The following is a 24767-nucleotide window of genomic DNA, read 5'->3' as shown; positions in this document are numbered from 1 at the left end:
GTTATATTTTAAGTTTAATTATATTATATAAAGCTATAAGTTATTACTAATTAATAGAAAATATAAGTATTATAAAATTAAGCTTACTTTATAACTATTATTAGTTTAAGGGAAAGTATTAAATATTAAATTTATATTTATTTAATCTATAATAGTTATATTATATTTAGTTTACTTAACTCTTATATATTAGTTCTTTATCCTTAATATAATATTATTACTTCACCTTATAACATAAATACCCCACAAGCCATTGTAAGCGGGAACACAATAGAAAATCGTCCAAACAGCGCCAGACGATCCTAGAGCAGGAATTCTGCACCTTGAACAATCCTGACACACAGCTCTCTATAGGTTTCCTGAAGATAATCTTGTAGTTCGCAGTCTAAGGGAACTGGCCAGGGGCAAGAGACATGGGGGAACCTGGTTCAAAGCTTTTAAACCTCAATCAAGCAAACTACCTTGAACGCCCAAAGATGCATAATGAGGTTGGCGACAGATACGCTCGGAAACCAAATATCATAGCCTGCCCAGACCGACGAGCCTTCTGAGGGAACCTTCCAGCAAAACACGCCACTAGATGGCTCTGCACCCAATGGGTCACCCCAGTCTTGTAATTGATCATATGTTCTTTTGAGTAGGTAGATGGCCTCCGTGGCAATTGACTCAGCTACACAGGTAGGACTATCAAGGGTATCGATCAATTCAAGAACTGTGGGTATGATGGAAGCCTCAAAGGTGCATTTTCGATTCTTTCTAGAATTCGAAATGTTTTCTTTTCCAGACATCATCAGAAAGGAAGGAAGCTTTGCGAGATGAAAATGCTTTCAGAATCTAACCAATAGTCAAAACTCCTAACAAATATCAAATAAAGAGGTAAAGCACTTACCACTAGGGGTCTAAACCCGGCGTAAAGCTTATGACGGATTACGAGACTGAATGTTCCAGCAGACCAAAGCCTCATCCACTCCCCAACGCCATCTATATGGCGCCACCAACCATTACTTGAAGTTGCTAGTATCGTCTAGAGAAAATAAATCGTCAGGTGAACGTCCTTTATGAGGTCATGACAATACTCACCTCTGTTAATATGAGACACATGATAGCCACAGCGACTTCATCTTGCGAGGATAACTCTGTAGACGGCCCTTCTAATTCTCCCTTTAAGGAGCGCATAGCTAGACCATACTTTTGCAGCAATTTAGTACGTATGGAATGCGAAATCTATCGCAAATCAGATATAGATGCTGCAAGGCAGCGTATTGCTGACGAAAGCCCTGTCCTTGCCAACGAGTACTTATCGTGGGAAGGACTTCAACCCAATTGCCACAAATGCGAGATTCAGTAGGTCTATTTTGATGAATGACATATAATTGACCTTCTTGCATGAAATTTCGCATGATGAGCAGAACCTGGCCCTGAAAGGGGTTCTCTGGTGTGCCCGTAATCATAAGAGGTTGTCTCGGGTGTAACAATTGCATGTCACAGGGACCCACTCTCATCTCAGCCGTCTTAGCAGGAGGTTTTGATTTCTTAGATGTGGTTTCGGGAACAAATAACAAGTCTGTAGGGTAAGAAAATTCGCGCCGAGAATGAGTGCATTGCAAACAAGCAGGCTTTGCCCTATTGCACTAAGAGTGGGTCAGCTGACGATGACAACGAGTATGTATGTGGCGAAGGATATTACCCCTATTTTGCGTGATCCACACGTTTGACAGACTGTTCGCTTGCGTACTTTTGTCCTTGAAAAAGGGGCTGGATGGATGCTTCACGGGGCCAGAACGTGATGCTCGGACAACATGTAGAGAACAAAATTGGGTTGCTTACGAGAAGACGTTGGTTTAAAAGCTCGGGCTTGGCGGAATTACCCCCCAATAGTCGCTGGTCTATCAAGCTTGAAGCCCTTGATGCAGGACGGCCAATCATCGTAGTTGCTTATTAGTTGTAACGTTACATTTTATCCGCGCCCATATTTAAATGGTCTCGATTATGTGACTCAGCTGCGTCTTAGTAGATGTGCCGAGCCTTGGCGTCATTTGTTGCTGCTTTGCGTTTGCTCACTTGCCAGAGTTGCTCCAGCATCATGTATGCCAATGCTCGATCATATTGGTGTCAGTGTCTACAGTATCCGCTAAGCTGCTACTCGTTTCGACTGTTCTGGTCTACTGGACCATTACATCAGAGAAAAGCTGACGCGATACTGAGTCGAAGCAAGTTGAGATGTAGCAAGAACATGTGGTTGGCAGACTCGAAACACAGGCTAAAGAAGACCTTACGGTGCCCTTGTTCGGCTAAAAGTCTTGAGTAAAGGCTAGGCCAAAAGTGTTAACCCATGTCTGTTATCTTACTTACTAAGTTCTGTCTGCTGATTTAAGCTCTTAGCTAGAAGTCTCGCCTGGAGATAACACACCTAGCTCACAACGTGCCGTACAGACTTAGTTACTCTGCTAATCCTACCGCTCGACCTTCATAGCCTTCGGATAATAGTTACGTCTCCTTGTAGTAGCAATGGGGCGATTTTATGGGCAGCCTGTTGCAGAATAGGTGCATAATTTAAAAAGCTCGTTTAGTGATGTAGGCTATAAATCAAATCGCTGATGTTAGAGTTCAGGAATGGTCCAATGGAACTGGGAACAGAGATCATTAATTAGTAATAGGGGCGATAGTGTTGATCCTTAATAGCTATTTCGCCACTGATGCCGGTAGATCCCTGTTAAAGACTGCAATCTGAAATGGTATAATGTCTAAGTTGTTAGCTAGATGTGTTATTTACAGTTGCGGCTTGTGGCTGAGAGCTTAAATCAGCAGACAGAACTTAGAATCTGAAAAACTGCAAAACAGAGACGTGTAAGCACGATGAGAGCAATAGATTGACGAACTTGAGACGTTACAAGCAGGCTTAGGCATTACTTCTTCCGACACTGGTAGTCGTTAAGTCGTCGTCAGTCATTTTTCCGTCGTCTCCGTAGTAAATAAGGCAAAGGTTACACAGGTTACAGGATAACAGCCTTTAATATATCTATAGCACAATGCCACAACAGGCCCTGTTTGGATAAGCAATAATTCGTAGTCAATCTGAAAAACCTAACTAAGGAAGAGTAAGAAATAATCAATTTGAAGTTATCCCACTTTCCCAAACCGGAGCATTATGGCATGAGGGCCATTGGCTACTGCGACCACCGATGTGCCTGTATCAAAGTTAGGCTTCACCACAAAGGTATATTCGTTTGCCATTGACCGGGGAATCCACAAGACTCTTGTGGAACCTCTCATGAGCCAAGCTTCGTTATCGGTATAGACAATCCTCAAGAATTCCTGATTCCAAATGGGTGGAGAGCCTTCTCGCTCGGAAGTCCCTTTCTCCTGTTGCAGTTCTTCCCGCATCTGTTTAGTCTTTGCCAGATCCAAATCTATAACACCATGGCCAACGTCAATTCGAGAGTTGGACCTCGGATCGAACTTGACATATTGGGTTGGCGGAAGGACATATTTCACAACCCAAACACCCTGGCCGACGTCCAAGATACTCAAATTGCTTTCGTTGAAAGTGAAAAACGATAGAACCGCTAGGAGACCATCAGAACTCCAGGACAGGTCTTCTGCTCCAATTGAGTTATTGTTTTCGAACGTCTTTTCTTTCTCCCTACGTTTTGAATCCCAAATTGATAGGATTCCATCCTGATATAGATCGCCCGAGAAGGAAAGGGCGAAACGGTCGTTGAAAAATGCAGAAATTAGAGGATAGTTAACCCATAACTCATTTTCAAATAGACGCAAGCTCTCGCCAGTAGTCGGGTCCCAAATCTGTATCTGCCCTTCTGTGCCATAGAGTGACACAAGCTGACCCGATGGCTTAAATCCTAAAACAATATTTGATGAATTATGATCGTCCATGGTCGATCCCAGCTTGTGAATACACTCGCCTGCTTGAGTATCCCAAATGTTTATAAGCCCACTTTTATCCACGAAAGCGCACTTGTAGTCTGGCCCGAAGACTACTGGAAAGGTGGAAACCGTGGAATGGTACCTAGCGACGGAGAATTGACAGAGTGTGATTCCCGTTGCCGTGCTTGTAACTGCTATGTCTTCATTACTTCTTTGTATGACAACCTCTTCGCTGGGGCCTGAGAAAATTCTAACAATGGGATTTGATGCTTTTGACTTGACAGAGTTGGGATCGTTTGAATCTGAATCAATGCGCCACATTTTGACCGATTCTGATTGCAATGAGGCGAGGCTAGTGACGCTTCCATAGTGCACACCAGTGGTAGGTGCTGAAGGTATTCGTAAGATTTTTTCGTTCTTTTCTGGGTTCCACAGTGTGATTCCTTCGCTTGTGGCGACAGCGAATGATTGACCGTCGGGTGCCCAGGTTACATCATTAATATCAGAGAGAACCCCTTCGCCAATCATACAAGCTGGTTCAGTGGGATTCTGCCCGTCCCAGATCCAAACCCCATTTAAGTAAGTTGCGACGACCAGACGCTTGCAGTCCGGATGCAGAGATGCCGCGCGGTATCCTGGGTTGGGACCCAAGGATGCCCTTGATATCACGTCGCCTGTCTCAAGACTCTGAACGGCGACCCATGACTCCCCTTCTGGTACGGAAATGATAGAAATCAAACACACGTCTCCCGAAGTGCTGATTCCAAAATCAACCCACTTAAGTTCACCTTCACCTTGACATGGATATAAGGAGTATTTGCAAGTTGCAACCCAAGGATCCCAAACATGCACCATTTCACCAGGCTTAGCTAAAGCAAGAAGCTTTCCATCTTGTGAGAGGGCAGTAAACTCAACAAAGTGCAAGTTGCTCTGAAATGATTGTATGTAGTCGCAGGTGTTTGAATCCCAGATCATGATACTATCTCTCCTCTCCAAAGAGTCAGGGTAAGTGGGTTGGTAAATCATGACCAAATGATGCCCTTCGGGGCTGAAAGCAATAGGCCGCATGTTAGTGGGCATGTTGTCCGCATCCGCCCCCAGCCTTCTTACTATTTCGCCCGTCAAGGAGTCTACTATGAGAATGGCACTGCCGCCCTGTTGCGTGATTGCAAGTCTACCGCCATCAGGTGAAAAGCAGAGTGTTGGACCGTACCATGACCAAGTCTCAATGCCTGGGACAGTAAAGTTACAGGAGTCCCAGGTTTGGAAGGACGATGGCAGCACTTCTATATCAGTAGACATCTCGTCCTTGAAGTTTTGCCTGACTTGACTTCGTTCGGGACTAAATACCAAAGCTGAGCTGTAGAGCTGGAGTGGTACATGATCTAGGATTGCTCTGTGTGTGAGGGCAAACCGCAGAGCATCTTCCACAAGTTGGTGTAATTCCTTTGTTGCTGTTTCGAGCTTCATTATAAATTAGTCTAGAACCTCTTTTCGGTAGAGTCATTAGTACATACCAAGCCAGACCCCAGAGTTTGAATTGATTTGATCGCTCTTGAAACACGGCCTAGCAAGCTCATCGCTTCCAACCAATACAAATACTTGGTCTTCAAAAAGGTTTCCACTAGGGTACAAGTCAAAGAACGCCGAATTGTCTGTCGGGTCGATCTGTGTAGGTGGTCGACCCAATACATGCAACCATACCGTAATGAATCCATAGGGCCAGATGGTGGCTTCGATATCTCATGAACATAAATAGAATCGTCATGTACATGATAGAGGTTGCGGTGGAGCTTTTCCATCACTTTCATACTGCTGACGAACAGCAAGTAGTGCTGCTCTGCAATACCTGAGGGGAAGATGTCAGACTGTGTCTGTAGGAAGTCACTCGCTGACTGGTGGACCGTGAAGACGGTTCTGTTTCGTATGGCCAAGAACGAACCACAGTCGTTAACAATACTAGCCAAAGCTTCGAGGTCTGGCTCCTGTCCCGGGATCCTCGTGATTTTCGTGATCCTATCATCAGAGACGGCAAGCTCTGCTAGGCTCAGAGGCTCAAAGGCTATGGTAACAATAGCAAGAATGGCTTTGCAGATATCCATATCCATCGATTCAAGTACCCCAGTCATCATTCTCTTGTAAAGCTCATCAAGACCTTCGGGGAAGGATTTCAAGACCTGTAAGGTGTGATCAGGCCGTCGAACTTTTGGTTTACCCAGCTGTTCACAGACCAACGAAACCCACAGGAACGTGTCATTGGCGTTGGAACGCAAATGATTCAGAACCTGATCGCGAGTCGATTTCGTATACCCCTTTCTCTTTGCCAAATCTTCAACCTTGCGATCGATGAAACTTTGGACGGCAACATGGATCGCATCGCGGTTGAGCTCTAGATGAAGACTATGTGGTCGCACGTTGTTTGCCACATCGTTGAATTCTTCCTCGATCTCTGGCCAGTTGCGGCTGGACACGATCCATTTGGACTTGTAGGAAGAGGACAGCCGGCATATAAGTGCGATAAGCCTGCTTCGATTTTCAGTGCATTCGTCTAGAGCATCGATGACGAACACATAGTTCTGAGTGGTCTCGTCTTGTAATATTGCGGCGATGATGTTCGATAGGGCTTGGAAATCGTTATGATCGCTGAAGACATCCTTACCGCCTGCGTCGTATTCATTGCGTACGTGGGAGATTAGGTGGGGTTGTGTTTTTGCCAGAAACCAAATAAGGCCTCGAAGTACAGCGGCCGCAGTGCGTAACCGAGGTTCTGCAGCTTGACAGAAAAAGTAGAATATGCTATTAGGGGCATTATGCTCAAGTTCATTGATGATGCCGCACAGAAGCATAGTCTTACCCTTCCCTGGGTCACCTTTGATCCAAAGCAAACGATCGTCGTTATCCTTAAGCCATCTCTGGTAACTTTCGTTCTCGATGACCCATTGGTAAGACTCCGTCACAAGGCCGCCTTTCGCTTCGACAATATTTGCCTTGTCGTTTTTAGGGTTTGTAATGTGTAAGGCCTTCAGGCATTCCTCATCCTTGTCATTGAGTCGGTCTTGTAGCTGCCTAGCATGGTGTTGCTTGTTTTCCAGAAGCATCTCGTGCAAATCGCTTTCGAAAGCTTGCGCAGACTTCGACATGCCTTCCAAGCTTGATATAATTGCCTGAGTGTTATACTGGCTGGAATCACGTTCGATTGCAACCTCCGCTTCCTTAATTTCTTTGATCTGTGCTTCCCAGTCGTCTAACTTGGGCAAATCCCGCATAAAGACGCCCAATTTGCTGCGATTGTATAGGATAACACTCTTCATCTCATACAAGAGTAGCTTTCCGTAGAGACTGATGACATGAGTCTGGAGTTGAGCACGAAGTGGTTGGCTTGATCGGCCAGAGCGGTTTTCATCCAAGAGTAAATTTGACAATGCCCAGTACCACTCCATGCGCATCAATACGTACGTCATTCCATCTCTGTTTTTCTTGGGTTCAGTGAGAGGACTGGTAAGGATTTCGAGCGCACAGCAGATGCCAGCCCAAGGAACGGCGGCCTCGGGAGCAGCCTTGATGCCCGTGTCAATTGCTTGCCTGATAGGCTTGATCATTTCCAACCACTGATTGACTTTCTGCTTCCTGTCTGCATCATTTGCAGTTTTTTCAAGTCCAAATTGAACCAAACGTTCCATTTGCTTCCATCTTACGTCAGCATCTGATGCAATAACGTTTGTTACAGCAGTGCCGTTGTCAGGCGGTAGAATCTCCGTAGGAAGTTGACTTGATAGGATCTTTTCATACGCCTCCACTATACTTTTGCTCGTTTCCGAGCTCTTCAGTTCATCATAGGCTTGATTCCAAAGTCTCCGAGGGAGACCCTCCGAAGCGTGAGCAGTTGGCTCAGTATCCTCAGTTGGCTGGGTGTCTCTAGATGACTGATGATTGGGGTCCGGCGGGGCTGGCGAAGTTGCTCTGCTCTTTCGTACCTTCGCCTTAAGCTTCCCAAAATTCTTTCTGAAATCCATCGTCAAATTTCAGCGTTTCAAAATGAGTATTCTGATCGATGGGAAGTGGAAGAAGCCAGGAAAACCCCGCAGTGCTGGTAGATATGTGCAGCCTCGTTTGGGCATTGTGCAGAGCCAACACATACATGCATAACCTCCACTATTCTGCATATCTGACGCCACTGTTCCAGTTCCATATGCCAGGCAGATCGTTTTCAGCGATACCCGAACTCCAATGTCGCATCTTTTCAAACTCCAGCATTACATCGTATGAGCCGAGCCTTTTCACCAAGGACAAGCAAATCCATATATGTCTGCTTAGCCTTACCACGGTACTCTCTTACTAGCTTGAAGTTATCTAGAACTTCAAACAATCAACAGTCAAGACAACGCTTCCTGGAAACAGAGTTCATACATAGTCGGAGTTAATGACTAGGGAAATTTAACGAGCTGTTCTAAGGTATTAATATAAACATATTAGGAGCTACTAATTTTAATTAATAACTAAAGCTTTAAATAACTTAATAAAATATATTAAGCTTAAAATATCTTATTTAACTTTAAAAAGTTTTAATAAAAACTAAAAAAAATATATACTTTTATAATATATTAATTAGTAACTTTATTAATAGTAGTTAAGGTATTATAATCTTCTAAATATAGTTACTAGGAAAATTATAAATAAATATAGTTAAAACTATATTAAGTTCTCTTAAAGATGGGAGCTACTAGTCTTTTATTAGGCTTTTTTACATAGCCTTACTTAAATTCTTAAGCGCGATATAGAGAGTCTCTTTATCTAGCTTATTGGTTAAACCTCAATTACTGCCTTCTTCCCACTCACGCCTTTACTAATCATATCTACGGCACCCTGAATCGCCTCAAGCCCTTTCCCCACAATCTCAGTATGGGGCATACACTTCATTTTCCCATCCTCAAGAGCTCCTGGAAGCCAATCAACCCATAGTCTCTTCCCAGTATCGGTTGATCCCAGAAGAACATGGTCATTGATCAAGACTTGCACGCCGTCTGGTATGGTTCCAGGGATAGGTACCCCAGGAGGGAGTATAGTTCCCAGACATTTCTTCCCCTGGAGTCTGTCTGCAATCGTGGCGCAAGTCGTGATAGCAGTGTCCGAGTATACGGCACAGTAAACTCCCGCCAGATCGCCAATGCCGCTCAGCATGTTGATGATATCTTCCGCAATGCCATCTTTCTTGTAGTCGAAAATATAGTCCACGTTCATCTCTCTCAACAACCCATGGTTACGCTCGCTCGCGGTAGCCGCAACGATATATCCAGCAGCTTTCACAGTCTGGATCGCATTCGAACCAACACTTGAGCTACCTCCCCAAACTACCACGACTTTTCCTTTCGAGTTGATCTCGGTTCCAGCCACGGGTAGTTCGAGACCCATCAAAGATGGACTGAACAGCATAGCAGATGATGTTGTAAACCCCAGAGGAAGAACTGCAGCTTCCTCGAAAGGTATGCGATCTGGGATCTTGGACACCATGGGCTCAATCATGATGGAGTAGTCTTGGAAGGCCCCATACTTGTTATCGCCCTTCTGCCACGCCATTGCATGACCTAATACACGGTCTCCGGGTTTGAATCTCGTCTGATCGGGTCCAACAGAGACGACTTCCCCAGACACATCGTTACCGTTGACGTAAGGGTAGAACTCTGGTTTGATGACGATACCGAGCTTTTGAACAGCGTAGTCGGCCGGGTTGATAGCAACGGCTCGTACACGAATGAGTATCTCAGTTCCAGTTGGAACAGGAATTGGTGACGACATAATGATCATAGGATGAGCCTTTGGGTGAGGCAATACCGCAGATCGATTCAGTGTTTCTGCGGTTGAAGACATGATGCGGAACAAGTTTGTGATATTGTGGAGTCAAATCGGAAGATGCAGTTGATGTTGTGTATGAATGGAATATTTGAAAGATAAATAGAGATCTTGGCACTTTAATACACATTGATATCGGCATCGGTTGTTACTTTTGTTGGTCGTCCGGTTGTGGACATAAGATTATCACCAACCTTAACTCCGGGTCCCCTGGGAAGCTACACCCAATTGACAACACCACATCTCACTGGAGCGCCATAATTATTTTCTCATCAAAAACAGTGAACGAGGAGATTCTCATAACTCCGTTTCAACATGGCTGAGACTTGTCTAACCCCCTGCTTAGAGTTCAGTTTAGTTACACTGAAGCGCTATCTCTTGCTAGGCTGGGTAAGACACATTGAATGCTTATAAGCTAAAGTCTTCCAATTGCATATCTTGGATTCTGACTCTTCACTAGCCTTCCCATTTTGTGGCTATAGAACTCTGCCTTGCGTAATGCCTGACGAAAACATATATCAGATTCATGAATCCGGATTAACCAAAACATAACGGAATCGCGGCTTTCCAGCCTCAAAATCAATGATAGCCTGGTTTGCCTCTGACATGGGACGCATCTCCACCCAAGGCTTGACATTCTTATCCGCGACCAGCTGCAGCATTTCTTTGATCTCAGCTGGCGATCCAATGCTTGAGCCAGCTATCCGGCGGCGTGCGCCGGTCAGGCTGCCGGGTCGGAATGGGAGCTGCCCTTCTGGAAGCCCGACTTGGACGAGCGTGCCGTCTAGTCGTAAAAGGCCAATATAATCAGCGAGGGGCATCTGCGTCAAGCGAGTCAGTGGCAGATTGGCTTCAGTCAAGTGAGAGGACATACCTTTGGAGATGAGACAGTGGAGATGATTAGGTCGAGCCTCCGAGAGTTCTTGGTTTCCCATCCCTCCTCATCCGCAGTTGCGATGTAATCTGTGCATCCAAGATCCATAGCTTCCTGTCTCTTACTTTCTCGGCGCGAGATACCTACGACCTCATCGGCGCCAAGCGCACGTGCAAAGACTACGGCAAAATGGCCTAGACCCCCAACGCCAACTATACCGACCTTCTTACCAGGCCCAGCACCGAACTGCTTTAGAGGCGAATAGACGGTCACGCCACCACAGAGAAGCGGCGCTGCATACTCTGGAGCAACACCTTCGGGGATGCGAATAACAAAGTGCGAAGGGCAGCGGTGATAGCGGGCATAGCCACCTTGCGTTTTGTCGCCTGTTGATAGGAACTTTGAACCGTAGGTTGGGGCCATGCGGGTGCAGTAATTCTCTTCTCCAGAGGCGCACTCATTGCATCTAGGCCGTTCATCGTTATCATCGCCTAACTTGCGATTGAGACATGCGTCGGATTGGGCACCGACACCGACGATGTCGCCGACTTTGATGCCGCCTTCAGCTTGGCTACCAACGCGGACGGCGACACCGACAATCTCGTGGCCTACCACGACGGGGTACGGGGCTTGTCGCTGTGGTACCAAGTAATGCATCAGTGATGTCTCGTGTAACAATAAGCTTCGTTTGAACTTACCCAGCCAGAGCGGAGGACGTGAATGTCAGAGCCGCAGATACCACAGTGGGTGATTCGGATATCAACGTCAGTCTCCTCCCACTTTTTGGGCTCGTACTCTTGCCATACCATATTCCCTTCAGCGGATCGTTCATCCTCTCCCATCCATCCCTCGAACTTGTAATCAGAAGTCATTTCTAAGACGTTTTCTTACTTGTCAGCTATATCGTCCTGTGAAGTCTAGAAAGGAAATTGGGATGGCTTACCGAGGGGCTTGCAGATGCATTATATGCCGAAAACCATTGACGTAATGAGGGAAGTTTCGTCAAGGGATCGGTTCCGTGTTGTTGCGGGGGCCCAAGACACGGCATAGATGATTGATTGGCCTGGAAGCTCTTCAGTCTTACATCCCCGGTTCCGTCGGAACGCTAATGGTATCTCCGTCGGAGTTGATAAGCAAGTCTAGCCAATAGCAAACTATCCGTAGCTCCCATCCAGGGACTAAACAAGGTAGCTAACGATTAAGTCAAACCTTATCGTTCAGCGATATGCAGTACTCCTCACCTTGGGGCCGCCACGTACGTAGAGCTTCAATAGCTATAAGAAGACATCTTCCAACCGTCCGAGATATTTCGCAGTATCAATTGAGCTTACATCTTCAACTCATCTCAGTCATCTAATCGACTATCTACACCAATTCTCCAAACACTTGGCTTCACAACTCACCACAATGTCCAAGCAAGACGACAAGACTCCTGTCCGTGACACAGCGGAAGATGACGCCTACTTCCCCTCACCCTTCTCCCTCACGCAATACGTTACCGCCAAGACAGACTTTGACGGCGCCGACTATCCAAACAAATACACCGGCGGCAAGTGGAAGATTCTCATGATTGGCACTCAGGAGCGATATCTCAAAATGGCAGACGGCAAGTTCTTCTCCACGGGCAATCACCCAGTTGAGATGCTTCTGCCTATGTATCACCTCGACGCTGCTGGCTTCGACATCGACGTTGCTACGCTCTCGGGTGATCCTGTCAAGCTCGAGATGTGGGCTTTCCCTCAGGAGGATGAGGCTGTGAAGTCGATTTACGACAAATATAAGCAGAAGCTTCGCAGCCCCCTTAACCTGTCTGAGGTCTGGAATGGCAAAGACGGTAAGGGGTTCGATCAAGAAACACCTTATCTAGCAGTTTTCATTCCCGGCGGTCACGGCGTGCTGAACGGCATACCCTTCAGCAAGACCGTTGGCGATGTTCTCCGTTGGGCTCACGCAAATGATCGGTTCTTCATCACCCTCTGTCACGGACCTGCTAGTATCCTGGCCGCAGACGTCGGCAAGCCTGAGGGTTCCAAGTTTATTTATGATGGCTACAGCATCGACGTGTTCCCTGACTCGCTGGATCAGGGTGCTAATATCGACATTGGCTATATCCCTGGCAAGATGGAGTGGCTGGTTGGAGAGCGACTGAAGAAGCTCGGTGTTACGCCAATCAACAAGACTATTTCTGGTGAATGCCATCGAGATCGTCTGTTATTGACGGGTGATTCTCCACTGGCTTCGAATAACTTGGGCAAGCTTGCAGCCAAGACGCTATTGGAGGAGGTGAACAAGTAAAATTCCGAAGAGCTGGGGTCAAGTAAAAGCAATGTAGTAAGAGAACCTAGGTTCTGATATAAAATTGATAATAAATTTACTTCCGCAACCATTAGTACCTGCCTCGCTTATGACCCGTTTCATATGCTATGACATGACCTTGGTGTAGAATAAGGTTTTTTTTTGCATGTGATTCTTGTCTTGTCCGAGATCCAATGTGAATCATACGCGCCTTAACTTTCCACCGTAGGGAAAAGCTTTAGGTATTCTACAAAGATCACAACACAACCCATCATTTCCGTTCCAGAGTCTCTGTAGCTGCTTTCCATTGTGTCTTCCGTTACTCCACTAGCCATTCCCTTCTGATCTGCGCACAGCTGGGTCATAAAAGTACACAAACAGCATAGTGGGCTCCGTCACCGCCTAACCACTGTGGGGAAAATGAGGGGTATAGAGCTTCCGACGGACCTTAGCCCTAGCGGACACCCGACGAGCACTTCCGTCGGAGGCATCACGTCCAAGCGCGTCTTCTTCCACACGATCTCCCATGATGTCTTCGTCTGTGAGAAAAAGACAAAAAGTATCTTCCGCTTGTGAGCGCTGCCGCAAGCGTAAGCTCGGAGTATTTATCCTCATCGCTACCAATCTCATAACTTGTCTCGCTGACCAATTCGCAGTGCGACGCGGAGAGACCTTGCGTACACTGCATCCGTGCGGGTGCCCAATGTATCCCTCGAGCATCGGCACCTAGAGACACTGCAGAGTCTTCGTCTGAACGGACGGGATATGCTGAGTCTCCAGGATCACCTATACTTCCAGAGTCTAGCATCGTTGACCTAAGTACTCTTGTGAGTCTACAGACAGCAGCCTCCATCTCCAGGAAGGACTTGACACTCATTTTAATACAGATAATTCGCGGAAATGGCCCCAACCAGGACTTACGCCATGATACGTCCTCACTGCCCGGCGGAACAAAGCTCCTAGAAACCAACATCACGCTCTCTGCCAAGCATTGGCGTAACGTAGTAGGCGTAGAGCTCCCCGAAGACCATATTATTGAGGACTTAGTAGACAGCTTTTTCTCTGCGGTGGACTGGTTCATGATGGTCTTCCACGAAGATACCTTTCGCCGCCGGTACGCAGACATGCTGCAGCAGACACAGATCAAGTACCAAGATACAACGTTCTATTGGACCTGGCTTCTCGTAGTAGCGCTGGGCGCACACTACGCTGCACTCAAAGATCCTGATGACCAGATGAGTCCTCAATACCGACAGCTTTCTCGAGACCTGATTGCCGTTATTGAGACGCGGTTCCTGCAGATTATTGGGTGTCAGACGGTAGAGACAGTCCAGATATGTATCCTGCTCGGCAGTTTCATATTCTATACGCGGCCTACAACGGGACTAGGTATCTGCGGCATGGGAGTCAAGATCGCTCAGGTCATTGGGCTGCACCGTGAGAGCTTCTGGAAAGAGACGTCTCAGCTAGCACGGGAAATCAAGCGACGGACCTGGTGGACGTTGGAAGTCTTCGATAAGTAAGTGGTATCTCAGTATCTGTGTGTTTCGAAACTTACCACGTCCTTACAAACAGATACGCCGCTGTAGCTTTCGGGCGCCCCTGCATTATTGATGACTCTGATTGCCAGGTCGAGATGATCTCAGATATTGACCTTGATGGCCTTGTGCACGTCCCTGCAAGGCCCCTTATCCTATACCATCAACACAAATTCCGGCTCTATAGAATCATGGGTGCGTTCTTAGGGCGTAAGAGGCAAAGAAACAACTTCGAGTCCGTTGAAACTATACATCAGCGAATGCTGCAGTGGCGCCAAGAGCTCCCCAGTGTCCTAACTCTCAAGGGTCAAGAGAGTTCCATGGACGCGGGCGTAGTGAAACCAACTGAACTACACGCTCTTAGCCTACAACTCACCTACGACAATCTTCAGATAATCTTGCATCGAACAGCAGTCTTCAACAACACCAGTGACATCTCAGCCATTTCACTTAAAAGCAGTTCTTCTCTTCAGCAGATCTTCACCTCAGCCATGGATACGTCCGAGCTCTTCCGCCATCCTCGCATTCTAGATGCATGCAGAAAAACCCACGCAGACGTCCACGTTGGCATGACTTTGTTCACAGCTGGTGTTGTTCTCTGCGCTATCTGTCTGTCACAGCCTCTTACTGAAATGGGGTCCCGTGCAAAAACTGGGGTTATGCATATTACACGCATGTGTCGTGAGACTACAGCTAGTCTTTACAGTGGCCAGCTTGTCTCGGAGCAGAGCCTTGGGATTATTGATAGCTTGGTTCAAGTCATGCTGCGCCGAGAGACGGACATGATAACCGGCCGAACGAGTTATCCAGGCCTCAATGACGGCTCTACCAAAGGAGATGCAGTTTCATCTATTCGGGGCTCATCCACGGCAAGCAGAGCAATAGCGCCCAAACCAAGTACAACCGCAACTGGGCTGAGTGAGCCTAGTAACGAGCGAGTCTTGGAGCCGATTCAAGAAGGTAAACATAATATTGCTATGTTAAGAACACATACTTCAAGTGGGCATGAGCTTACAATATGGTCATAGTCTTTAGGCAACACATTTCCACGCCGCCAACGGGATCCAACTCGGAGCCACAAAGGATCGTTAGTGGAGGTTTGGGTAACAATGGAGACCAAGAGGCTATGGGCACGTTCAATTGGGACGGCGACATGTCTGCCCTTGTGGATTCGGGACTTGTGGATGCTAGTCAACTGTGGCTATGGGCGGATACCCTAGACTTTGACTCTTTTAACGATCCGGCCCTAGAGCCAACAGAATAATAACCGGAATAATCATTGAAAATTTGGATATACAAGGCAATGAACTATTACCAACAGATTCGCAAGAAAGGTGCCGTTACATAAGGATCAAGAAGGATATCTCAATTACCGGCCTTGGCATGTAAATCAATGAAACTATCCCACTATGGCAAGTGCTATAATGCTGAGCATTAAAAACACTCTCGATTTAACTCGACTACTGATACTTGACGTCTCAGTCGAGGTTTGTGATGCTGTTATGGTCCACGTCTCACGCGACGAGGCAGATAGAGTTGGTAGATCCTCAGCATTAGTCTGAGCAGGTTCGTTGGTCGCTGACTGCAAAACCTCAGTATGTATACATCGATAATATTCAGTATTTGTTGCACTTACATGCTCTGCCCCGATGATAGACCGAAAATTGTCACAAATTCCATACCCGTACGCATTTGTCGTCGCAGCTTCTGTGGCCAGACATGAAGCGTTCCCAATATACTGACAAGTGTAAGCCTGCCGAAGTAGTCGAGGTTGGCACTCGCAAGAGCTCAATCTCGACGTATCAGTATCAGAAACATACGGCAGGCAATCGCTGAGTATATTCCGGGCCGTTTGACATGCTTTGTCAACGTCGACACAGAGCTGCTCTGGATAAACGGTGTATGGTTCAGCTGAGGGAGTCGTTGGAGAAAATGTCACGTAGCTGCGACAAAGACTCTCCCAAAGTTCGATGCCTCTGTCGAATGAGTCTTGATAGTAATTGCCCCGGTAGCAGAGCTGTAGCTCATTTTCACAGCTGTCCAGCATCAGTAACGAGATGGCCGGCTTAGCTGAAGCACTTACTTATATAGAGAGTCTAGATATTCTTGATTGCAAAGGCATTTCTGCTTTCCGGGACGGTCTAACACAGTCGCGCAAACATTGCCGGAATTGAGAAAGCCGTTACATGCAGGGAACGAAGTGATGTCTGATCCGGCCTCGCAGGTCCAGCTTGTTGAGATTGTTTGCGCGGCGCAATGCTTTAGTAAGTATGCGAGTATTATGTGAGACTTCATTGTGAATTATCTTGGATGCGCATCGTGAGAAAGATGCAGAAAGGTCTCTTCAGGTCATTGGCTTCGAGGAAGGAGAGTCGCGGCGTAAATAAGACTGGCCCGCTTCAGGGGATGTCTTAGGTTGAAGTCTTATCTTCCCACCTGCCGTACCACCAGAAGCAAAGTGAGCAGCTCATGACCAGCCACTGTCTTTTATCCTGGGCTGTGATTCGGTCATGGAATGAGAGTTGAAAAGGTGATAAGCCATTATCACGTTCGGTGATGGAAGATGGTGTGAAACTCGTGCAATCTCATTGGCGAATGAGCCGTGCTAGATCTAGCCTCACCACTACTTCTAACCGTTTTGGACTCCATTGTCACCCTCGTTAACCAATACCAAATCATACACCACCGCTCTGGGGAACATGCACCAACCAATTAACGGCCTAGATATACTAATATTACAGAAAGTATACCCCTTTAACCTAAAGCCCTAGCCCTAACTCTAAGCCCTAACTAACCCTAATACAGCCTCTAGCCTATAACTAACCCTAATTAACCCTAACTAATTAGCCTAATTTAGCTTAAAATAGCCTATTTTACTAAGTTAAGTAGTTAACTTACTGTTAAGAGGTATAGTTATAAGCTAATAAGAGCTAATAAGAGATTTTAGCAATATAGCCTATATACTAAGAAAAGCAAGGTAAGGTATTTTTAACCAATTAGAAGGCTAGGAACCCTTATTTTGCTGGTATATGATTCCTAGAGCGTTAGTGTATGATTTAGTACTGCTCGTTAACGACTTGAAATCGCGCGAGAAAACTTAATCCGGCTCTTTTATGAGTACATGCATCGGCTGCCAGAGACAGATGTGAGAAAACGTGTTCCGGAACAGTCTTTCATCTTGTGCTTCGAGTCAACATGCGTTCAACACCACGAATCACGGCACCTTGAAGTATTCTTGGACTTCTATAAAGCAATGTGAGTTATTTAGCATGTTTCCATTCCTATGTCTGTCTGTTCTCGTTCCTCTATTAAGGCTGCAAGACAAGAGGTCGTCCCTGACAGAATATCACCAGTTTTTCGCGACGCAACATCGTCCGTACTTGGTGTCATTAAAGGCTTACTAAGTACAATCAGCAACAAATACAAGGCGTACAAGAACAGAGTCCCTCCTCAAAAACCACCGCTGCTTCTCACGGAATGGGGCATGGTCCTTCAGTTTCTGTGCCAGACCATCATAATTACGACCATCTCTGTACTATGGCATATATCAAACACAAACAATGGCCTGGTTACAGTGGGAGACAATCCTGACCCTTCATTTGACTCAAAAGGGTTTCATCCTCCTCCAATTCTGAGCTCGTCTATTGTTTGGGCTACTGTCCCTGCGTGGATCGTGTCGGCTTATTCCACGTTATGGTCTGCAATGCTTGGTTCACTGAAAAAGGTCTATCTTCTGCTCAAACTTGAAAAGGAGCACCAGAAACCTTTGCCGGGCATTGAATTCTTTACGCAGCTTTGGGAACGACGCTTCCGTCACCAGTCCGCTCAATCTCAGTCTATCTCACGAACGAGAGGCTCTACGATCGAAAAGACCTTGTTACTGGACTACGGGGAGTGGCCTGTTATAAATGGCTTTCGGGCCATGCGGACAGGCCATGTTCTCTTGGGTATATGTCTCCTCCTACGAGCAGCTCTCTGGACTGCAGGCGGTCTTACCGCAGCAATCTTTGCGACAACTCTGGTTCCTTCTAAGGCTCCCGCCACTCTCTACAGTGATCAAAGCTTTGACGAATATCTTGGTTGGGACGAGGCAAGCGGCTCTGATAACGCATCGGCAACACCAGCATTTGACCTTGTGAGTGCCACGGTTTTAAGAAGTGGAGAAAATCATCCTTGGACGACAGATACACATTCTTTCTTGCCATTCACGCCTATTTCCAAGGACTTCCGTGGAAACTACACCTTCGAAACTGAGGCATACACCTCAAATCTTGACTGCACTATCGCTAGCGAGAACGATCTAGTCAAGATCGGGGGGATAAGTCTTGATCTCGAGGAGGACGACGACCTGGATTCTGCTCAAATTCGTTTCAGATTTAAGCACGAGGGCTGTGATGTCAATAAGTGGTTCACTCTTACAAACAACGCCCTGCAGTACGCAAGAACTTGGTATACCAACTGCGGTCTGAGCAGCGGCCGAGCAAGATTCGGAATGTTTTCAGGGGTCTTCAACGCAACCGAAAAATATCACCTGTCCAACTTAACGGTTGTGACTTGTCGGCCTCTGATATATAAGTCTAATGTCACGCTGGAAATGTCATTTCTTAACGACACCACTGCCCCCAAGGTGATTAAGTTCGCACAGACAAGTAGAGAGCAGTTCTGGCCTGATTTCGTGTCCGGTTGGCTGCGAAACATCCCGCGATACTCGCTCTTCGATCCAACTATATACAACGACATGGATACCTTCTCGCGTCTGGTCATCGGACATGCTTCCGGGGAGGCTACCATTGACACTTTGCCGGACAAACAAAAGATTGGAAACTCCTTCAATGTTATCTTTGCCGCTCTTTTTGCCAACTTCGTGACGTTGGAAGCTTATCCTAGTATACAGAGACACGAGGTCGCCGGTACCATGTCGCGGCTGAGACTTCGATTGTTTGTGGTCAAGTCTGCTGCACTGGCTACAGTGATTATCCTTTCTGTCACATTTGTCACCACTGTCATTCTGGCACTTCACTTACACCGCAACCGACATATCACTAGTCTGTACATGGACCTCTTGCTGGGTACGGCAATACTCCTACGAAACGGGAGCTCTAGCGGGCTTGACAGTTACTTGAATGACCGAGCAATGTTGAATAATGCCCCTAGCTCGTATACATATGGGATTAATCTCGTAGAAGCTGAGAAGAGGAAGTCGGATGTGAAAAGTCGTGAAGTATGGGTAGAAGGAACACCAAGGACTCTGCATATAAATTGGCCATAAGACTAAATTGATAATATCGCCCAGCTAACTTGTGTAATTACTAGAGGATCACCCTATGAACCTAAATCCATTTAATCATGTCCTGAGAAATCTACCCTTGAGGAGTGGCCTGACTTGGGCTTTGGTGTCTTATTCACGAAGAAGTAGTAACGAGGGAACAATCGAAGGCCTACCAGACCATTATGATAAGATTCTAATCAAATGTAGCTACAGAAATGTCCAAATTATAAACGCATCTGTGTTAGTTATCAATTTTTCCTGTGCCCTTGCTCAAATTCCTTTATAATAGGCTTCTCCTTTTACCCTACTTTGCAGGCACACAGTCCTCAAGTTACTGAGCAATATCCTTGAGACCTTCATTCCGCATTCCCTTGGCACTTTCAAATGTGTTTAAGCGAACTCCATAAAACCCTTTATCTTATTACTCTCTCATCATAGGCTCTCAAGCCATTTTGTATCAGGCGGCAGCTCAGACCTATTGGACACCAACTCAAGAGCCATTCCCAACTCTGCGGCCATATCCTCAAGATCCTCTGGTGGCACAGTGCCGATCTCTGATGTCCAAGCAATATACCTTAGCGATGGGAATAATTCCTTATTAGTGAGCAATGTTTTGATCAGTTTGTAGTCATTGGGAAGCAATATTCCTTCTGGCATCTCCTCTTCTGACCAGCATGGATACATCTCCTGCAGGAACAGAACCTTGAGGTTAGGTGGGATATTATCCTTGAGCATTTGCAAGAAGTCGAGATTTTCCTCATACCAATAAGGGCCAAATAATGCTCTGGGAGGAATAGCAAGATATTGCAGGGCAGTAAACTCTGCAAATTTCATGCCTGGATTGTTGAAGCAAAGGGGATCGTGACAATCCCACCACAGTTCCAATATTTTGAGGCTGCTCTTGCATGGCTGGAGAAGGTCAGAGAAATCTGGGGGATCCCTGTGGGCTGGTACATCAAAAGGATGGTGGAACTCGAGATGTCTGAGCGACTTTGCGTTCTTGAGGAATTTGTTCAAGACCTCGTAAGAATAATCGTGGGCATGAAGGTAAAAGGAGTCGAGATTCTCAAGAGGGAGAGGTCGGACAGACGGCCGTGCGAATTCACCGACCCTGACTTTCTGTAGCTTGAGAGTTGTGAGGGTTGGATGAGAGAGCAGTGGAATGTCCTGCAAAGTCATCTTATAGGTTTCCCTGGGATCATCCTGTATGAAATTGACTTGGCAGAGGGTTAGTTATCTCCCTTCATCCACCATTGCGACAGTTGAGCTTACACGTCTTCAGTTTCGGTTTGGCAGCCATGCGACTGTTCAGTTCTCTCTTGCGTCCCTCGTCCAGCCTCGAAAGCTGGCTTTCTCGTTATTATTATTGTTATTATTATATTATTTAACGTCCTACTAGGCTTCCCCTAGCTAATCTCTATAAGAAGTAAAGAGACGTACTAAGCTAGCTAAAATAGGCTATTTTACATATAGGCCAGGTAATAGCCTACTAAAAATAAGGCTTTATAAGGCTACGTATCTAAATCATAATAAAATCTTAATAACTCCTTTGCCCTTTTAATTTTAAAAAGGCCTTATTTCTAAAGCTTAGTCTCCGTTAGCAAAGGCATATAAGCATAGCTATTACTGCCTATTTAATCTAATTATTTAGCAGTTAAATTATCTAAACCTATTCTTTATAACTACTAGTAGTTATTTCCTTAGGTATATTAGCTTGCCTGCTACTAATTAACTAAGTATACTTTCCTTAACTAAGAAAAATATTAGTATAAAAGAAAAAGAAAAGAGTATTTTTATTACCTGGTTAGGCAATTAACTTACTTCTAGTATAAGTTTTAGGCCCTATTTAGCATTACAGGCAGATCTCTGTAAAAAAGCTTATTGCCTCTATAAACTTAATAAAATCTTAGTATTTTCTGCCTATTATTTAGTTAATTTCCCTTTAAGGTATAGGTATAAGCTATAGCCTCTTATTAAGGGCAATCTTTTAATAATAAAAAAGGTAATTAGGTAATTTCTACTACCTGTAAAAGTATTTAAGCAGGGTATTATTATACTAAAATCTTTTATAGTAGTTAGTAAAGTCTCTATAGCCTATTCTAGCTACTAGTAAATAGTACAGTAAGTGATAAAGGCTAAGCTTTTTTAGATATTTTAGTATAGCCTTAAGGCTAAGGTTCTTATAGCTATTAAGAATATTAGTAGTTTACTAGTCCTTAAAATCTTTCTTTATTCTGGCTTTAGCCTATTTATAGATATAGGCTAGCGTTAGTTAGGCCCTAGGTAATTCTAGAAGTTTATAGCTAGCTTTAGCTAGGGTATCTGCTTATTTATTACCTTTATTATCTATATACCTAGAGTACAATTTAACCCTAATAAGGCTACAGGCCTAAGATATTTATTAAAATTTAAAGAATATATTCTATAAAGAGTTTAAGGCATTTTACTATAACCCTTTAGCTACTAATATATTATCTAGGTATATAGTTATATAGTCTTCTGGCCAGGCTAACTATATAGCTACTTTAAGGCCTTATAGAGCGCCTATTACCTCTATATTAAAGACCTTTGCCTTCCTAAGTTACCTATTACCTTTACTAACTATTAGCCTTAATTAGTAGATTATATATCTATAGCCTGTAGCCCTGGATATTAGCTATAACTTATCAGAGTATATAATTAGATCTAGGGCATTGGTAGACTGTAGCTAGGCATTAAAGCTAAGGGCTATATATTTCTTTAGGTAGCTTCCTTTTAGTAATAAGAAGTATATATACCTTAGTGCTATAAGTTTAAGCTATAGTGTAGTAAAGAGGAGTTTCTAGGTATACTTAAGCTATATTAAACTGCATATTTTATTTCCTCTTATATCTTTTAGGCTATTTAAAGTAATAACTAGCAGATACTTTTTATCTAGTGCCTATAGTTATATATAAAAGTATCTTTATTTTGCCTTTAGTATCTATTTAGCTAGTAAAATGCTACTTTCTTTATATAGTATTAGGGTAGGTATTGTTTTCTAGACTAGAAATATAACTTATATTAAGTCCTTAAGGGCACTTTCTATAAGCTATATTAGGTAGTTTACTTTAGTATTAACCTATACCCTGCTATTATTTCTATTAGCTGCTACTAATATATACCTATAATTAACTATCCTTAAAGTGCTCTTTCCTATATACTACGCTTTAGATATATATATTTATTACGACCTTAGCAGTTACGTCACGTGTGAAATTATACCCTATAAATTTCACCTAATAGAGATACTATAGCCTATATCTACTAACACTTATAAGATCTAACATCAGACTAACTAGAATAGGACTAACTAATATTAGACTAATAGCGCTCCAGGACTGCGTCGCTCCAGGACCAACGGCAACCTTACATTGCATTGCTTTTACTAAGGAACTATAAGTATATATATACATTTATTTAGTATTAGATAGAACTTAGCTTACTAGCTATTAATAATACTTCTTTATATTAATTAAGCCTAACACGCATTGATTTACTATTAAGAGACGTGATACTTTAATAACGCTTAGTATATGCCCTACGCAATCTGCTAACAATAAACCCAAGCACGGCTTAGTTTAATATAGTTAGACCTAACCGTTATAATATTGCTATAGGGACTATATAGGCAAGTGTAGTATATTAAATAGTATTTAGTTAGGGCCTGTAGGCAGTGTTAGAAAAGCCTTAAAGCAGACTAAAGACTATATAGGCTTTGGCTAATTACTTTATTATATAATTATAAAAGGTAAGCTTCCTATTAAACTATATACTAAGCTATCTTATTTTCTTCTCTGTTTTTACTACTTAGCCTTTATATATAATAGTTAGGCTTTCCTTATAGTACTTACAGGTAAAGTATATTACTTTTATCTTTTTAAGTCTAAATAAAATATTTTATTTCTTTTCCTTTTAAATAATTTTAGCTAAGTTATTAGTAATTAGTTAGGTAGTCTTAGTAAGGGTCTTGCTAATTTATATTATAGTAGTATTATTAGTATATTCTAGTTTAATTACTAAGGCAATCTTTATCTTTACTGCTAGGTATATAAAGCCTATATTTTCTATACTATAGATCTATATAATATATAGTATATATAGGATAGGCAATATAAGCAAGCCTTAGGGAAGGCTATAGTTAAGGGAGTAGTAGTCAAGGGGGCAGTAATCTATAGTAAAGTCCTATAGCCTAATCCTTGCTAATCTATCTATTATAAAGGAGTATATCTATTAAATTATTAGTTCTAGCTAGCCTTATTACCTAAAAGCAAGCGCTATTTAGTTCCGTAAGGTTATATTAAAGGCTCTTTTAATATTAGCAGTAATTATAGTAACTACTAGTCCTTAGTTTAAGGCATTTTTTATAATATATATAAGGATAGTAGTAAGGTCTATAGCTAAGTATTTTAGTAAGGTACTAAATTAGTTAAGGTATAATATACCTTAGTTAACTGCAGTATAGGCTATCCGTTTTACTATTAGCCTTTCTAGGCCTTTAAAGAGGCAGGAAAGGAAAGCAATTAATTACTAAGAGTATATATTAAAAAGGTCTCTCTTTCCTTTAAGTATTATTATTACTTTTACTAGCTTAAAAGCCAGTAAGTAATATCTAAGTATAAGGTATCTCTAATATAGCTATAGTATATACTTCTTAATATATAGCTAAATAGCCTTAAGGATATTAATAGTAATATTATTAAAGCCTAGAAATATATTACCTATTAAGGTAACTGCTTATATTATTTCTTCTAGTATAAGTTCTATAGGAAGCTTAATAATTAAAGTAAAGTTAATAAGTACCTACAGGTTAGGTATATTATTCTTTACTATAAATCAGTCTAGGATTACAAAGCGCAGTACTTCTATCTTCTTTAGCAAGCTAATATATACTTTCCCTTTATATTTAATAAGTAGTACTTATACTTAGTTCTTTAGTTAGGTCTAGTATATAATAGGCTAGATATCTTTTAGTTCCTAGATATTATTAATAATAGTAGTTCTATTACTCCTTTTAGCTTTCTATACTTTCCTTTAAAAG

The 24767-nt window shown here is 43.8% G+C and overlaps 7 protein-coding genes across 7 annotated transcripts; 3 read left to right on the top strand and 4 right to left on the bottom strand.

Moving 5' to 3' along the window:
* Positions 1-3120: 3120 nt before the first annotated feature.
* Positions 3121-7898, bottom strand: FSUBG_13659 (WD domain protein; the record flags this gene model as incomplete). The annotated part of the gene is made up of 3 exons (XM_036678573.1): positions 3121-5339; positions 5403-5509; positions 5590-7898. The coding sequence occupies 3 exons, from the start codon at positions 7896-7898 to the stop codon at positions 3121-3123; spliced, it is 4635 nt and encodes a 1544-aa protein (XP_036530882.1).
* A 790-nt stretch (positions 7899-8688) lies between these two features.
* Positions 8689-9750, bottom strand: FSUBG_13658 (zinc-binding alcohol dehydrogenase domain protein; the record flags this gene model as incomplete). The annotated part of the gene is made up of 1 exon (XM_036678572.1): positions 8689-9750. The coding sequence occupies one exon, from the start codon at positions 9748-9750 to the stop codon at positions 8689-8691; it is 1062 nt and encodes a 353-aa protein (XP_036530881.1).
* Positions 9751-10256: 506 nt separating this feature from the next.
* FSUBG_13657 (NADP-dependent alcohol dehydrogenase 6) lies at positions 10257-11478 on the bottom strand (the record flags this gene model as incomplete). Its single annotated transcript, XM_036678571.1, has 3 exons — positions 10257-10553; positions 10607-11242; positions 11305-11478. The coding sequence occupies 3 exons, from the start codon at positions 11476-11478 to the stop codon at positions 10257-10259; spliced, it is 1107 nt and encodes a 368-aa protein (XP_036530880.1).
* A 535-nt stretch (positions 11479-12013) lies between these two features.
* On the top strand, positions 12014-12901 carry FSUBG_13656 (chaperone hchA; the record flags this gene model as incomplete). Its single annotated transcript, XM_036678570.1, has 1 exon — positions 12014-12901. One exon carries the CDS (start codon positions 12014-12016, stop codon positions 12899-12901), a length of 888 nt encoding a protein of 295 aa, XP_036530879.1.
* Positions 12902-13321: 420 nt separating this feature from the next.
* FSUBG_13655 (transcriptional regulatory) lies at positions 13322-15703 on the top strand (the record flags this gene model as incomplete). Its single annotated transcript, XM_036678569.1, has 6 exons — positions 13322-13438; positions 13558-13728; positions 13789-14239; positions 14291-14420; positions 14477-15399; positions 15468-15703. The coding sequence occupies 6 exons, from the start codon at positions 13322-13324 to the stop codon at positions 15701-15703; spliced, it is 2028 nt and encodes a 675-aa protein (XP_036530878.1).
* A 2439-nt stretch (positions 15704-18142) lies between these two features.
* FSUBG_13654 (uncharacterized protein) lies at positions 18143-19708 on the top strand (the record flags this gene model as incomplete). The annotated part of the gene is made up of 1 exon (XM_036678568.1): positions 18143-19708. One exon carries the CDS (start codon positions 18143-18145, stop codon positions 19706-19708), a length of 1566 nt encoding a protein of 521 aa, XP_036530877.1.
* A 432-nt stretch (positions 19709-20140) lies between these two features.
* FSUBG_13653 (uncharacterized protein) lies at positions 20141-20887 on the bottom strand (the record flags this gene model as incomplete). The annotated part of the gene is made up of 1 exon (XM_036678567.1): positions 20141-20887. The coding sequence occupies one exon, from the start codon at positions 20885-20887 to the stop codon at positions 20141-20143; it is 747 nt and encodes a 248-aa protein (XP_036530876.1).
* Positions 20888-24767: the final 3880 nt, after the last annotated feature.

Source organism: Fusarium subglutinans, assembly GCF_013396075.1.
Source record: "Fusarium subglutinans strain NRRL 66333 chromosome Unknown NRRL66333_c0000372, whole genome shotgun sequence".
Classification (NCBI taxonomy): domain Eukaryota; kingdom Fungi; phylum Ascomycota; class Sordariomycetes; order Hypocreales; family Nectriaceae; genus Fusarium; species Fusarium subglutinans.
The sequence above is the reverse complement of the archived record's forward strand: the minus strand, read 5'-3'. Positions and strand labels throughout refer to the sequence as shown.